A 14,973-nucleotide genomic window follows, 5' to 3' on the forward strand; every position below is an offset into this window, starting at 1 on the left:
ATGCTGATTAACTATCTGCATATTTCCAGTATGTTCTGGCCATGTTGATGTTCTCGGAGCTCTGCTGGTTTTGAAGTTCTTTTTGAAATTTGCTTTAGTTTATTAAGTTCTGACAGAGTTTTATTTTTTCTTGAAAATTCTTAATGAACTGCATTCGTCTGATTCATAACTGCTGCACAATTGTGAAGTGTTTCTGTTTAAATTATTAATAGCTTAGCAATGTAGGTGAAAAATGCCCAGAGAGCAGTTCATTCAAATCAAAATTTTGTTGACAAAAGGGTTAACAATGAAACTCTAAATCAAACAGCAATTGTTCCTACAATTAGCTTATTACAGTGAATATAAATGCATTCTTAAATTCAAATTTCAGTTTCTGTGAAAATTCAAGCAATTATGCAAATATCCCATCAACAGTGGATGTGGGAGCAGTCAAAGATGGTTTAAGATTATTACACTGCAAGGGAAGCTATCTGTATATATAATGAGGTGGCACATTTGTTATGATATTTGGTTTTGTGGGTGAACCAGAAGCACGTTCGGCTTGGTATAGCTAGACTGCCTTTTCTCAGTCTATTTTTCCTGAAACTTCTGATTCATGCTGGGGTATGGTTTCACAGTCAACATCTGGTGGCTGGATGGAATCAGAAAACAGATCAGCCATGATCTCATTGAAAAGCGGAACAGGCTCGAGGGGCCTACTCCTGTTCCTATGTTTCTGAAGCAAAACAGAGTTTTGATATTTCAGTGTGTACCCTTCATCAGTAACCTTACCAAAGTGGCTATCCTGCATGTGTGAGCCTGGATAGTGAGTGATGGAAGGCTGTTGAACTGTAAAAGAAAGACTTGCATTTATATAATGCCTTTCATGATGTACCAATGCGCTTAACAGCCAATGAAATACTTTTGAAATGTAGTCACTGTTGTAATGTAGGAAACGCGGCAGTCAACTAGCGCACACAAACTCTCACAAATAGCAATGTGATAATGACCAGATAATTTGTTTTAGTGATGTTGGTTGAGGGATAAATAGTGGCCAGGACACCGGGGAAAAATCCCCTGCTTTTCTTCGAATAGTGCCATGGGATCTTTTACGTCCCCCTGAGAGGGCAGACGGCTTCAGTTTAACGTCTCATCCAAAAGACAGCACCTCCAACAGTGCAGCACTTCCTCAGTACTGCACTGGAATGTCAGCCTAGATTTTGTGCTCAAGTCGCTGGAGTGGGACTTGAACCCACGACCTTCTGACTCAGTTGACACTGTAGGAGCATTACAGTTGTGTCTAATCCTGTTCTCAACAGTGACACGTGCAGACTTAACCAGTAAGAATCACAATAGGCAATCAGGAGAGCAACCCCAGGTTGATTGTTCCTCCTCCCCCCAATCTCAGTGGCATTGAAGTCAGTTATAGAGCATGTACTGCCACTCTAACTGAGAGCAGAAAACTCAGTACAGACCAGGGATCAAAACTGGGAAGTGCCTGGTCTGTATGGCTCTATTCCACACTGGACAGTGAATTTATAAACCGAACTATGGAGGGAGTCTATGCATGTGTATTATTTCTACTAAATGAACGTTTGTGTTTAATGTGGGTTTTTCAGATAAAATGTACAGCAGTAAATACAGTTTCTATTCGTGGTTGGTAAAACAGGATACAAGAACTACACGATTGTGTTATTTGCTCCCTGTGACCTAAACATGAATGCCTGCCTATACGCATGATGTGGAGATGCCGGTGATGGACTGGGGTGGACAAATGTAAGGAATCTTACAACACCAGGTTATAATCCAACAGTTTTCAAATAAAACTGTTGGACTATAACCTGGTGTTGTAAGATTCCTTACATTTGCCTATACGCAGCGTGAGGGATACCTCATTTATATTGTTCTCCACAAATTCTTACATGATGACACCCCAGCAACCAATCTAAATTTAATAACGCCGTTTATTTTTGTAGTTACAGTGAAAGCCGATCAGAAGGGCACAAACAAATCATAGGTGTAGAGGTAAAACATGACTGTAAGAGATTCTTTCAGTCCTGCAACAGTAAGAGGGCAGTGAGAGAAGAGGTGAGAACCATGAAAAGATACAAATGGACTTGAAACAGAGGATGAGCACAAGATAGTAAAAATTCTGAATGATTTTTTCCTGCCAAGTATTCACAAGACAAAAGATGAGCAGCCTGACCTCCCAAAATAGAGATACCCATGCAAAATATATGACTTTGTTATAAATGAGATGGACGTTCTAGACAAGCTAAAAAGCACAAAACAAATAAATCCCCACGGATAAATGGCATTTATCCTAGTGTGCTAAGAGAGACTAAGGAAGAGATTTTTGAGGCATTAACAATCATTACGAGGGACTCACTGGACGCTGGGGAGGTAGCAGTATATTGGAAATAGGCTAACTGGTGTTCGCATTCCAAAAGTGTGACAAGACAGACGCAAGCAACTAGAGGCCCATTAGTCCTAACTTCAGTTCTGCGTAAAATAATGCAATTGATCATCAGGAGTACATTTGAGGATTATCTGTATAACGATACCCTAGTAAACAGCACTCAGCGTTGATTCAGAAAGGGAAGATTCTGCTTGATCAATTTTATTGATTTCTTTGGGTACGGTAGTTTAGTGGTTATGGTACTGGACTAGCAGCACAGAGATTGAGAGTTCAGTTGGGTTTTAACAGCAATCCAGCAGCTTTCGTGGTCGCTTTTTCTGGTGCGAGCCCACAAATTACCAGACTTACTGAATTCAATTTCACAATTTGTCGTGGCAAGATTTGAACTTTCAATCTCTGGGTTGCTGTTTCAAAAGTATAACTGCTAGACTACCAAATCCTCAATGTTTTGGCCTTTCTTTATACAATGCGATTGGTAAGATAAACAATTACAAAACAAAAAATAACCAATCAGAAAGCTGCACACTGCAGACACATAATCATCACAAAGAAGAAAATTACAGAAAGTGCACTTAACAGAGTTTTTAAAAAGTTATTTTAATGTCTATACAGAATGTCAGCTTGGCCCAGTGGTAGTACTGTTTCACCTCTGAGTCAGAAGCTTGTGAATTCAAGCCCCAGGGCAAGACTTGAGCACATGATCTAGCCTGACAGTTCATGCAGTACCAAGGGTAGTCGGAAGTACTGACTTTCAGATGAAATGTTAAACCAAAGCCCTATCCACCTATTCAGATGGAGGTAAAAGATCCCATGACACTATTCTTAGAAGAGCTGGAGGATCTCCAAGTACACTGGCCAACATTTATCCCTCAACCAACACCATCAAAATCAGATTAATTGGTCAGTTATCTCACTTTCTACTTATGGGGCCTTGTCCACAAAATGCTTCAAAAATTATTCCTTGACGTCAAGCTGAGGATGTTAAAGCTGCTATATCAATGCAAGTTCTTTCTATCATATAGATAATTTTTCTCTTTCAAAAAATGTTCATAACATGTTTTGTTTCTCACTCTCTCCTGTCAGGGACATAAACTGTTGCTTCAAGGGAAGCTCCATGCCACATCACATCCAACTAAACATTCTCCTTTAAAAGTGTTGATCTGTTGAATATACCATTTATTCCATACCAAAGGTATGATTCAGTGAGAATATGCAAGCTATAAATTCTCTTCTTTTTTCAAGGCAATTTGTCCCAGCAAACTGCTCAGTAATGGCGGATTCCACAGACCAAAAACCTAACCGGTAAGAGCACTTCAGCTACATGTTGTAATTGTACATATTAGATTACAGATGTCTGTGAGTATATGGCTCAATGGCACATGTTGGTGTAACAATGAGAAGATATCACCAAGAGAAGAAATTCGAGTTTGCATCAATATCCTCCATGCAGCGAGTTCCAGACCTAGTCTGGTTTGTCCCAAGGGGAGAATAACAAGGAAAACTTACAAAATGGGGATGAAATAAATCAAAAGGATTGTGAATATGTTTAAGGGTAAGACACAATCTCAAGATTTTGATGACAACGTAAGCTATTCAATCTTTAAAGCACTGTTGATTATCTTATGCTCTTGTAATACATCCCAAACATCTGTTGTTCTCCATACTGTAAAATAAAAAGGTCCTTTGTAGTGCATGTATGTCATGCTATTAAAAATAGTCTCAATTATATAAATTATGCTGTTTTTCACACAATTATTAATATTTTAGTAATAATTATACCCTATTTACATTTTAATTCAAATCTGGTATCTTTTCTATGTTTTATACTGGGAGTTAACCTTTAGTTTGCATGTTGTCGTAAAGTTGACCTTGAATTTACAAAAATACAAAATTGCATAAGACTTTCATGGCACTAACCCAAGACTTTCATATCATGAAATTTGCCCTGGGATCTGTTAAATGTGATAACCTGTGGTTACTGGAAGGGCTACCTGATACAACACCAGGAGCTTATCATCTATAGCATTGATTGGTGTACTGTGGAGATGATTGATAAGGATGTTTATGAAGCATGGATGTCAACTTCCAAAAATAAAATTTGTAAAGTTCTCTCTTTCCTAGGAATTTTACTCCTCTTCCTTGCAGGGTTTTGCTGGGAACTGCTGTGCTTCATTTCCTTTCAATGCTTCCCATTGCCCCTCTCTTTTTATGTCATTTATTTCAGTATGTCACCAGGACAGAGTAGCAATGAAAATAAATCTGATACTGGCTGGAAAGAGAAGAAAGCTGGAGAAGATTCAAAAGATGTAACTGAAGAGTGCCCAGCTGGAGTTTCTCTACAACTGTGGAAAGTATGTTTTTTATTATATGGTTTAAATAATAGCTGTAAAGTTATATTGCCTTTTACCTGTTGATATAAGCTTCACATTATATACTACTCAAAGCAGTAAACATACCAGTACACTTATTTTCCTTTGCATCCATAGTGCCATTTTACATGTCTAAAAACATGATTGGGGCATATGAAAGCACTAAATGACTGTTGATTGCATAGGAAATACTGCAAATGACTGATAGGGAGTTCCAGAATATCGCCAGCAATGATGAAGGAACAGCAACATATTTCTATGCCAGGATAATGTGACTTAGCGGTGATGGTGCCCCCACAGCGTTGCTGTTCTTGTCCATCTGGGTGGTAGACGTCATGGGGGAGGGAGGTTCTATTGAAGAAAGCTTGGTGAGTTGCTGTAGTGCATCCTGTAGACAGATAGTACATACTGCAGCCACAGTGTGCCAGTGATGGAAGGAGTGGATATCGAGTGAATTGACTGGGGTGCTGATTAAGGGAACTGCTCTGACCTGGATGATGAGCTTCTTGAGTGTTGTTGCGGCTGCGCCCATCTAAGGAAGTGGTCTAAAGAGTGTAATGAATTTTCCATTACACTCCTGACTTTAGCCTTGTAGATGGTGGAGAGACCTTGAGGAGTCTGAAACCGACCCACTCGTCACAGAATACCCAGCTTCTGCCTGGCTCTTGTAGCCATAGTTTTGATATGACTGGTCCAGTTAAGCATCTGGTCCATGGTGATCCCCAGGATGCAGGAGGTGGTTGACTCGACTATGGCAGTACCATTGAAGATCAGGAGGAGGGGTAGACTTTCTTCTTTGAGATGGTTACTGCCCAGAATACATGGCGCATATGTTACCTGCTGCTCATGAACCCAAACCTAGATGTTATCGAAGTCCAACTGTGGGCTGGCATAAGTTTCTGCATTATTGGAGGAGTTGTAACTGCCTCAGAACACTGTGAAATGATCAGTGAACAGCACCGCGTTTGACCTTATGATAGAGGAAAAGTCATTGATGAAGCAATTGAAGATGGTTGGGCCAAGGATACTTTCCTGAGGAACTCATGCAGCAATGTCCAGGGATTGCGATAATTGGCCTTTTGATAGCCACGGCCATCTTCCTTTGTGTCAGATATGATTCCAACCACTGGATAATGTTCCCTTTGACCCCCCACCCCCCCATTGACCTCTCACCCCCCCCATTGACCTCAGTTTGGCTCCTTGGTCGAATGCTGCCTTGATGTCAAGGGCAGCTACTCTCACCTTTTCTATTCCACATAGTATCTTGCATGTCTCTAAAAGATGTTAAGTGTATCCATGTGATTTATATCAATTAGTGTTAATTGTATTCAGGTGGTGCGTATCAACTTAGAACTCTCGTAACCATTTATAAGAGAGCTAATCTAGGGTGTGGTGTGAGTGTAATATAGAGCTCTATGAATAAAGGCTTGGAAGCAACTGAAGACTAGGCTCTAGTATTCTATCCTTCACCACCTGACTATCCAATTTATAATAAAAGATAACTTCTAAGCTGCTTCCTTTCGGGGATGAAGAGTCTGAGTTTTCTAACCTTTCCGCATAGCTCAATCCTCTGACACTAGGGGCTCGATTTTCAAGTGGCGGCGGGACGGCAGTGGGGGGGCGGCAAACCTGGATAATAAAATTTTACTGTTCCCTATGCGATTGCGAGGTAATTGATGCTCATTAATCTTGTTTCTGGGTTTCGCGCCTAATTGACAGGCTGGCTGCCGACTGGAGCTGCAACGGTCAGGGGTGGGGGGGGGGGGGGGAGAGAAGCAGGTAGAGAGAGAGACGTCATCCGTCACTGGAACAGAGATCATGGGGGGGGGGGGGAAGAAAGATGGGGGTGGGGGGCGCGGAGACATCGGACGTCGTCGGGGCGGGGTGAGACATCGGAGAAGAGACATCAGAGCAGGGGAGTGCAGTTGAGATAATTTGAAAGGTAGGTTTATTTATTTTTTTAACTGTGAAATGTTATTTTATTTAATTAGTTTATTTTTGCCTGATCTGGCCCATCACGCCTGATTTCACCAGGCGTGAATCGGAAGCCATGGGAAAGCTGCCCAGGTAAGTTGAAAATCGTTGTAACTACCTACTATATAACAAATAAAGTATCTTACGTACCTCAATGAGGTACATTTGCTTCTTTAAATATCATCCTGCCAGCTTTAATTGCCGGCGGGACATCCGGATTCCAGAACCCCGTGCGCATACAGATGTGTCTGTGTGAGACGTGGAAGTCGGCGGGTTGGAGCCGGGTTCCTTAACCGCTTGGCATTTTCCTGATTTTCACTGCCCCCCCACCCCCAACGCACCCAGACTTCGATTTGAAAATCGAGCCCTAGGTTATCAGCCTCATGGCTGTTTTCCGTAGTGTTTCCAATGCTTAGATGGCTCCCTGTGCCTCAGACTAGAACTGAATGTAGTATTCAAGGTGCAGTCTGAGAAAAGTGCTATACCGCTTCAGCACAACAGCCTCATACTTACACTTGATTTAATTAAACGCATGAATATATGTCCTACCATTACATAGCACACTGCTTTGTGTCTGGACTGCTGAGCTACAGCTTTACCTATGCAATTTTTTAATATGTTTTTTTAAATAAAATGTTCTCCCTTCTTCTCTTGCTGTCCCAAAGGCTCTTTTTGCTGGGGCATGGTTGCACAGGGTATACAAAAGCTTGCTCAAATGGACATTCTTCATGTGTGAGTCTAGACAGTGAGTGTTGGTATACTATTCAACTGGGGAGGGAGAGAATAGTGGCATAGCAGCCAAGCTTGATCCTGTCCTCATCCGGAGTCCCACACCTGTAGTTTCCAGCAAGGGGCACAGGAAAGGGATTAGAGTTTTCTCCTCCTAACCCAGTAGCACCCTGTCAGAGATGAGCTACTCCAACAAAAGGTAGAGATCAAACCTGGGACCTTTCTGGTCTGTATGGTTCAGTTACACACGACCTTAACCACACTTCTCTGTCTAAACGTTAGAGATCTGTTTATTTCATCTTATTGACATCAGAATTACTTGCATGTATTGTCCATCTACTACAAGTATGAATGAGTCATTTTTTTTAAAACTTGTGTAATATCTGCCACTCATTCACATTTGTGAAATGAACTCCAACTTCCAACTTACACTGAGTTATCCTAATAACAATATAGTGAACAAGTTATTGCTATTTGTTTTGACCCCGATGTTAATCTTCTTTTCTTAGAAATTTCAGGAATTGAAAGAGAGAAGGAATTCCATAACTAAAACCTCATTTAAAAAGAGGGTTAGACAAAAACGAAAAGCTGTTGATGCAGGTACGGTATGTTAGGGAAATTATTCACTTTACTTCAGTGAAGACAACTGCCAGCAGATTGTGTATTATTGTATATAATTTGACCTACACTTTCTGAAAAAGTTCATTTGGACTGAGATGCTATTGATTTTTTTTAAAAATGAGATTGTAATGTATCTAAAAAAAATTTAAGTAACATTCTTGGGTGAAGTAGCTATTGTACATCTCTAATCTGACCAGTCCCACATCTTTCTCTAGATCAGTTGGAGTAAGTGTATGCATTGTCACTGTCCTTTAGACTGCTTGGGAAATAGGGCCATGGTGCATTTGGGTGAGACTGCAGAACTTTAGTCTGCATAGCCCATCCACAGTGGTGCTGCGGCAGGGAAACAGCACCGCTAATCAAAGAAATGATTCATTTTTAATTATGCATTTTTCATTGACAACTCATTAGTGGTATATTGATAATATTAGCTCCCAATCACACATTAATGTATTACAGTAGTTTTAAACACATATGTGTCCACAATTACAGAAGGTTCTTCAGATGGTGAACATGCTTTAATAAATTAAAATAATTAAAAATAGATATGTAAATTAAGGTTACGTGGAACAATAAGCCTCTCTTTCCTTTACCTTAGTACACCTTGTATTCTATGAAGATGGTAATAAGTATGGGATTGCCCAAGGGAACATTTCAAAATAGACAGTAGTCCCTTTCAATCTATCTAGGCATCATTTGCAAGTTTACTCAAAGATTTTATGTAGCCTAATGCGAACTTTAATGTCAGTATTACAAAACTTTTTTGGATCACAGTAGTCATGGATTTGTGTATAATTTAGATTATTCTTATACAGAAGGCTCTACAAATGTAGGAACGAATGGCGAGGAATCTTCCATCAAAATACAGAAATCTGAACAAGAACAGAAAACTGAGAATAAAAGGTACTTAAGTGGAATTAATGTAGGCAGTTGTGTGATAATCTAACATAGTGTTACATTTTTAATTTTGTCAACTTGCAAATTCAATTTTAACGGAATAAATCAAAAGATCCTATTCAAAAAATATAACTTGGGCGATTTATTTTTCCTGAAGACAATTTAGACAATCCACACTTCCAAATTTGCAGATGACACAAAACTTAGAAGTGTAGTGAACAGTGAGGAGGATAGTGATAGACTTCAAGAGGATATATACAGGCTGGGCATGGGCGGACACGTGGCAGATGAAATTTAAAGCAGAAAAATGTGAGGTGATACATTTCAGTAGGAAGAATGAGGAGAGGCAATATAAACTAAATGGCACAATTCTAAAAGGAGTACATGAACAGAGATACCTGGAGGTATATGTACACAAATCATTGAAGATGGCAGGGCATGTTGAGAGAGCGGTTAAGAAAGCATACGGGATCCTGGACTTTATAAATAGAGGTATAGAGTACAAAAGCAAGGAAGTCATGATGAACCTTTATAAAGCACTGGTTTGACCGCAACTGGAGTATTGTGTCCAGTTCTGGGCACCGCAGTTTAAGAAGGATGTGAAGGCCTTAGAAAGGGTGCAGAAGAGATTTACTAGAATGATTCCAGGGATGAGGGACTTTAGTTACGTGGATAGACTGGAGAAGCTGGGTTGTTCTCCTTGGAGCAGAGAAGATTGAGAGGAGATTTGATAGAGGTATTCAAAATCATGAAGTGTCTAGACAGAGTAGATAGAGAGAAACTGTTCCCATTGGCGGAAGGGTCAAGAACCAGAGGACATAGATTTAAGGTGATTGGCAAAAGAACCAAAGGTGGCGTAAGGAAAAACTTTTTTTACACAGCAAGTAGTTAGGATCTGGAATGCACTGTGGTTGAGGCAGATTCAATCATGGCCTTCAAAAGGGAACTGGATAAATACTTGAAAGGAAAAAATTTGCAGGACTATGGGGATAGGGTGGGGGGTGGAACTAGCTGGATTGCTCTTGCATGGACTCAATGGCCAAATGGCCTCTTTCCATGCTTTAACCTTTCTGTGATTCTGGTGTATGAAACCTTCAGTTCAGTTGTGAAGATTGTTTTTAGTTAGTTTATACAAATAATTTTGAGATTCGGTTTTCTTTGAGTTGAAAGTTAAACTTGAGTGGAAAATAAGTAACCCATTCCTTAAATTGTAATAAGTATTACCCTGATTAATGTGGAGGTTGTGTTTGCTTCTAGCAGTGAGCTGACTATGCGGGAGGCCCACTGGAGTGAATTAAAGCAATACTTTGGAGCAAATGATAGATTTGAGTTTCCTGCTTGCAACATACCTCCTTCAAAGGTAATGTTTACTTTTCTAATTTTACTCTGCATAAATTAACTTGAGCTTGGGTCAAAAACAGATTATATTTATATAATGCCTTATATGAAAAAAAAATCCAAAATGCTTCAGAAATAGGCATAAGGAATATGGATGCTGCACCAATAGGGAGAATTAGGAGGGGCGACTGAATGCTTGGGCAAAGAGATGGGTCTTGAGGTTTTTGGAGGTGTAAAGGTTTAGGAAGGAAGTACCAATAAGTAGAACTGAATGGCCCAATGATGAGGCAAAGGAAGGGGGGATGTGCAGAAGGCTGGAGTCAGAGGAGCAGAGCACTTAGGAGACGATATGGGGCTGGAGGAGATTGCAGAGATGGGGTGAAGCAAGGTCTTGACGATATTTATGGACAAAGACGAGGTTTTTGAAATTAATGCATTGAAGGATGGGGAGCCAGGACAAGGGTGATGGGCAAGTAAGGTTTAGTGCAGGACATAATATGCACAGCAGAGTGTTGGGCAAGATGGAATTTATGGAAGGTGGAGGATGGAAGCCAGCAAGGGGAGCATTAGAGTAGTTGAGTATGGAGGTGGAAAAGGCATGTATAAGGGTTTCAGCAACTGGTGAGGTGAAGGGTAGAGGCAAGCAATGTTGCAGAAGTGGAAGTAAGCTGTCTTGATGAGGAATAGGGTGTCTTAATTAAAGCCCAGCCTGTATATATCCTCTTAAAGTGTTGAACAGAACACCAAGATTACAAAGTCTTGTTCAGCCTGAGAAAGTGACTGTTTCCTCAGTTGTCAGTTTCATGTGTGCAAAACATTTCATCATTATATGTAGGAACATAGTAACAGGAGTAGGTCATTTAGCCCCTGGAGCCTGTTCTGCCATTCATGGCTGATCAGCGACCTAACTCCATATAGCCGCCTTAGCCCATATCCCTTAATAATAAAAATTATTACAAAAATCTATCAATCTTAGATTTAAAATTAACAATTGAGCTAGCATCAACCGCCGTTTGCGGAAGAGAATTCCAAACTTTTACCACCCTTTGCGTGTAGAAGTGTTTCCTAACTTCACTCCTGAAAGCCCTGGCTCTAATTTTTAGGCTACGTCCTAGACTCCCCAACCAGCGGAAATAGTTTCTCTTTATCTACCCTATCGGTTCCCCTTAATATCTTGAAAACTTCAATCAAATCACCCCAAAATCTTTGAAATTCCAGGGAATACAACCCTAGTTTGTGTAATCTCGCCTCATAATTTAACCCTTGGAATCCAAGTATCATTCTAGAAAATCTATGCAGCGCTCCCTCCAAGACCAATATATCGTTCCTAAGGTGCGGTACCCAGAATTTTCCGACAACAAATACTAGGTTAACTGGTCTATAATTCCCTGGTTTCCCTCTCTCACCTTTCTTAAATAGCAGAGTGACATGTGCAATTTTCCAATCTAAAGGAACGGTTCCTGAATCAAGAGAACTTTGGAAGATTATAGTTAGGGCATCTGCAATGTTCTCACCTACTTCCTTTAAAACCCTGGGATGGAAACCATCTGGTCCTGGGGATTTGTCACTCTTTAGTGCCATTATTTTCTTCATTACTATTAATTTGCTTATATTAATTATGGTGAGTCCCCGTCCCTATTCAAAATTAGTTTCCTTGGGGTGTCCGGCATGCTATCCTCTTCTTCTACGCGAATACTGACACAAAATAATTATTTAACATGTCCACCATTTCCTTATTTTCATTTACAATATCACCATTATCAGGGGCCCACATTGCTCTTGACCACCCTCCTTTTCCTAATATAATTGTAAAAAATTTTTGTGTTGATTTTGATATCCTTTGCAAGTTTCTTTTCATATTCCCTTTTTATAGCTGTTACTTTCTGTTTTGTCACCCTTTGCTATTCTTTGTATCTCTCCAAGTCGCCAGGATCTATGCTATTTTTTGTATTTTTGCATTTTTAGTTTTATGTTGTCCCTTACCTCTTTTGTCATCCATGGCTGTTTTTTTTGTAGAGCACTTGCCCCTTAGGTGTATAAACTGGTTCTGTATCACGTTGAATTCTTTTTTCAACACCTCCCCCTGATCTTCTGTCGCTTTACCCATTAACGGATTTGTTCAGTTTACTGTGGACAGTCTCTGTCTCATCCCGTTGAAGTTGGCCTTACCTAAATTTAGAATCTTAGTAGCTGTTACATTGAACTCGATCATATTATGATCACTATTAAATAAACGTACACGCACCGTTAGGCTGTTAATTAAATCTGGCTCATTACTAATTATTAAATCTAATATGGCCTGCTGCCTTGTTGGTTCTAGGACATATTGTTGCAGAAAGCTGTCCTGAACACACTCAAGAAATTCGTTACCTTTCTGAAATGAGCACGTCTGCCTATCCCAGTCTATATGAAAGTTAAAATCCCCCATTAAAACCACTGTGCCTTTGCTACATGCATGTCTAATCTCTGCATTTATACATTCTACCACTTCACAGCTGCTAACAGTGGGCCTATACACAACTCCCAATACAGTCTTAATTCCTTTTCTATTTCTTAATTCTACCCATAAAGTCTACACTGCCTGCTTACTTCTCGTTATATCCTCTCTTATCATTGAAGTAATTTCATCCTTGATCACTAAGGCTACTCCTCTACCAATTTCCCTATCCTTCCTGTAGACCTTATATTCAGTTCCTGGTCCTGACATTTTGCAGCCATGTCTCAGTAATGGCTACCATGTTGTACCCTCTAACTTGAATTTGCGCCTGCATTTCATTTAATTTGTTCCTTATATTCCATGCGTTTGTATAAAGAATGTTTATTTGAGCCACATATCCTAACCTGCCCTTTTGGTCTAATGTTGTTTTTCTCACACATTTCTTATTTCTCTCTCCTGATTTAATTACTTTACATGTTTTAGTTTTCCCTTTACCTGTAGCGCCTAAAGCATAATTTCTGACTATTATTCTACTCTCTTCCTTTTTGTTTGTTTTAGAATTATTATTTATACTAACTTTTCCATCTGAGCTGTCCCCCTCATTTATTAGTTTAAAGTCCTTGCGAACGCCCTATTTATCCTTTCCACTAGGACCCTGGTCCCAACCCAGTTCAGATGGAGCCCATTCTAACGGTACAGTTCCTTCCTGTCCCAGTACTGGTGCCAGTGTCCTATGAAATGGAACCCCTCTTTCCGACACCACTCCTTCAAACACATGTTCACCTCCCTAATCTTATCCCTACACCAATTTGTACATGGCTCGGGTACTAAATCAGAGATTATAACCCTTGAGGTCCTGTTTTTTCATTTAATTCCTAGCTCCTGGTACTCTCTGAACAGGACCTCTTGCCTACTCTTTCCTATGTTGTTGGTTCCAACATGGACCACTGCGACCGGATCCTCCCCCTCCCTCTCCAATATCCTTTCAAGCCGGTTCGCGATAGAACCGTAGAACCATAGAAAAGATACAGCACAGAGGGGACGATTTGGCCAACGTGTCCGCGCCGTCTCGAAGAGCAACCAGGTGCCCATTCTAATCCCACCTTCCAGCACCCGGTCCGTAGCCCTGCAGCTTACAGCACTTTAGGTGCGGGTCCAGGTACTTTTTAAAAGAGTTGAAGGTCCTTGCCTCTACCACCAATTTGGGCAGCGAATTCCATACACCCACCACCCTCTGGGTAAAAAAGTTTTTCCTTATGTCCCCTCTAATCGTTCCGCCAATCAGCTTAAATCTATGTCCTCTAGTTCTTGAACTCTCCGCTAGGGGAAACAGGTGCTTCCTGTCTACTCTATCTAGGCCCCTCATAATTTTGTACACCTCAATCAAGTCTCCCCTCAGCCTCCTCTGCTCCAAGGAAAACAAACCCAGCCTATCCAATCTATCCTCGTAGTGCAATTTTCAAGCCCTGGCAACATTCTTGTAAATCTTCTCTGCACTCTCTCCAGAGCAATTACGTCCTTCCTGTAATATAGTGACCAGAACTGCGCACAATACTCCAGCTGTGGCCTTACCAGCGTTTTATACAGTTCCATCATTACATCCCTGCTTTTTTATTCTATACCTTGGCTAATAACGGAGAGTATTCCGTATGCCTTCTTCACAACTTTATCTACCTGTACTGCCACTTTCAGGGACCTGTGCACATGCACTCCAAGGTCACTCACTTCCTCTACCCCTCTCAATATATTCCCGTTTACTGCGTATTTCCTTTTACTGTTTGCCCTCCCTAAGTGCATTACCTCACACTTCTCCAGGTTGAACTCCATTTGCCACTTTTCCGCCCACTCCACCAACCCATTGATAGCTTCTTGGAGTCTACAGCTATCCTCTTCACTATTAACTACTCAGCCAATTTTTGTGTCATCTGCAAATTTGCCAATCATGCTCCCTACATTCAAGCCCAAATCATTAATATATACCACAAACAGCAAGGGACCCAACACTGAGCCCTGTGGCACACCACTGGAAACAGATTTCCATTTGCAAAGGCATCCATCGACTTTTACCCTTTGTTTCCTGTTACTGAGCCAATTTTGGATCCAATTCGCCACATTTCCCTGTATTCCATGGGCTTTTATCTTTCTGACCAGTCTGCCATGTGGGACCATGTCAAATGCCTTACTAAAATCCATGTAGACAACATCCACTG

The 14,973-nt window shown here is 40.6% G+C and overlaps 1 protein-coding gene across 6 annotated transcripts in view; it reads left to right on the top strand.

The window, feature by feature from the left end:
• Positions 1–14,973, top strand: part of fam204a (family with sequence similarity 204 member A) — a 70,704-nt gene that overhangs the window by 16,439 nt on the left and 39,292 nt on the right. For 2 of the 6 annotated variants that reach the window (XM_068002130.1, XM_068002135.1), the window contains exons 2-6: positions 3,641–3,700; positions 4,623–4,749; positions 7,980–8,070; positions 8,892–8,994; positions 10,246–10,348. In XM_068002130.1, the coding sequence (XP_067858231.1) occupies positions 3,669–3,700; positions 4,623–4,749; positions 7,980–8,070; positions 8,892–8,994; positions 10,246–10,348 (456 nt within the window). In that variant the 5' untranslated portion in view covers positions 3,641–3,668. The remainder of the gene's footprint in view (positions 1–3,640; positions 3,701–4,622; positions 4,750–7,979; positions 8,071–8,891; positions 8,995–10,245; positions 10,349–14,973) is intronic. The other 4 variants (XM_068002132.1, XM_068002136.1, XM_068002131.1 and 1 more) reach the window with 3 other exon arrangements.

This window comes from Heptranchias perlo, chromosome 21 (genome assembly GCF_035084215.1).
Source record: "Heptranchias perlo isolate sHepPer1 chromosome 21, sHepPer1.hap1, whole genome shotgun sequence".
In the NCBI taxonomy this organism is placed as follows: domain Eukaryota; kingdom Metazoa; phylum Chordata; class Chondrichthyes; order Hexanchiformes; family Hexanchidae; genus Heptranchias; species Heptranchias perlo.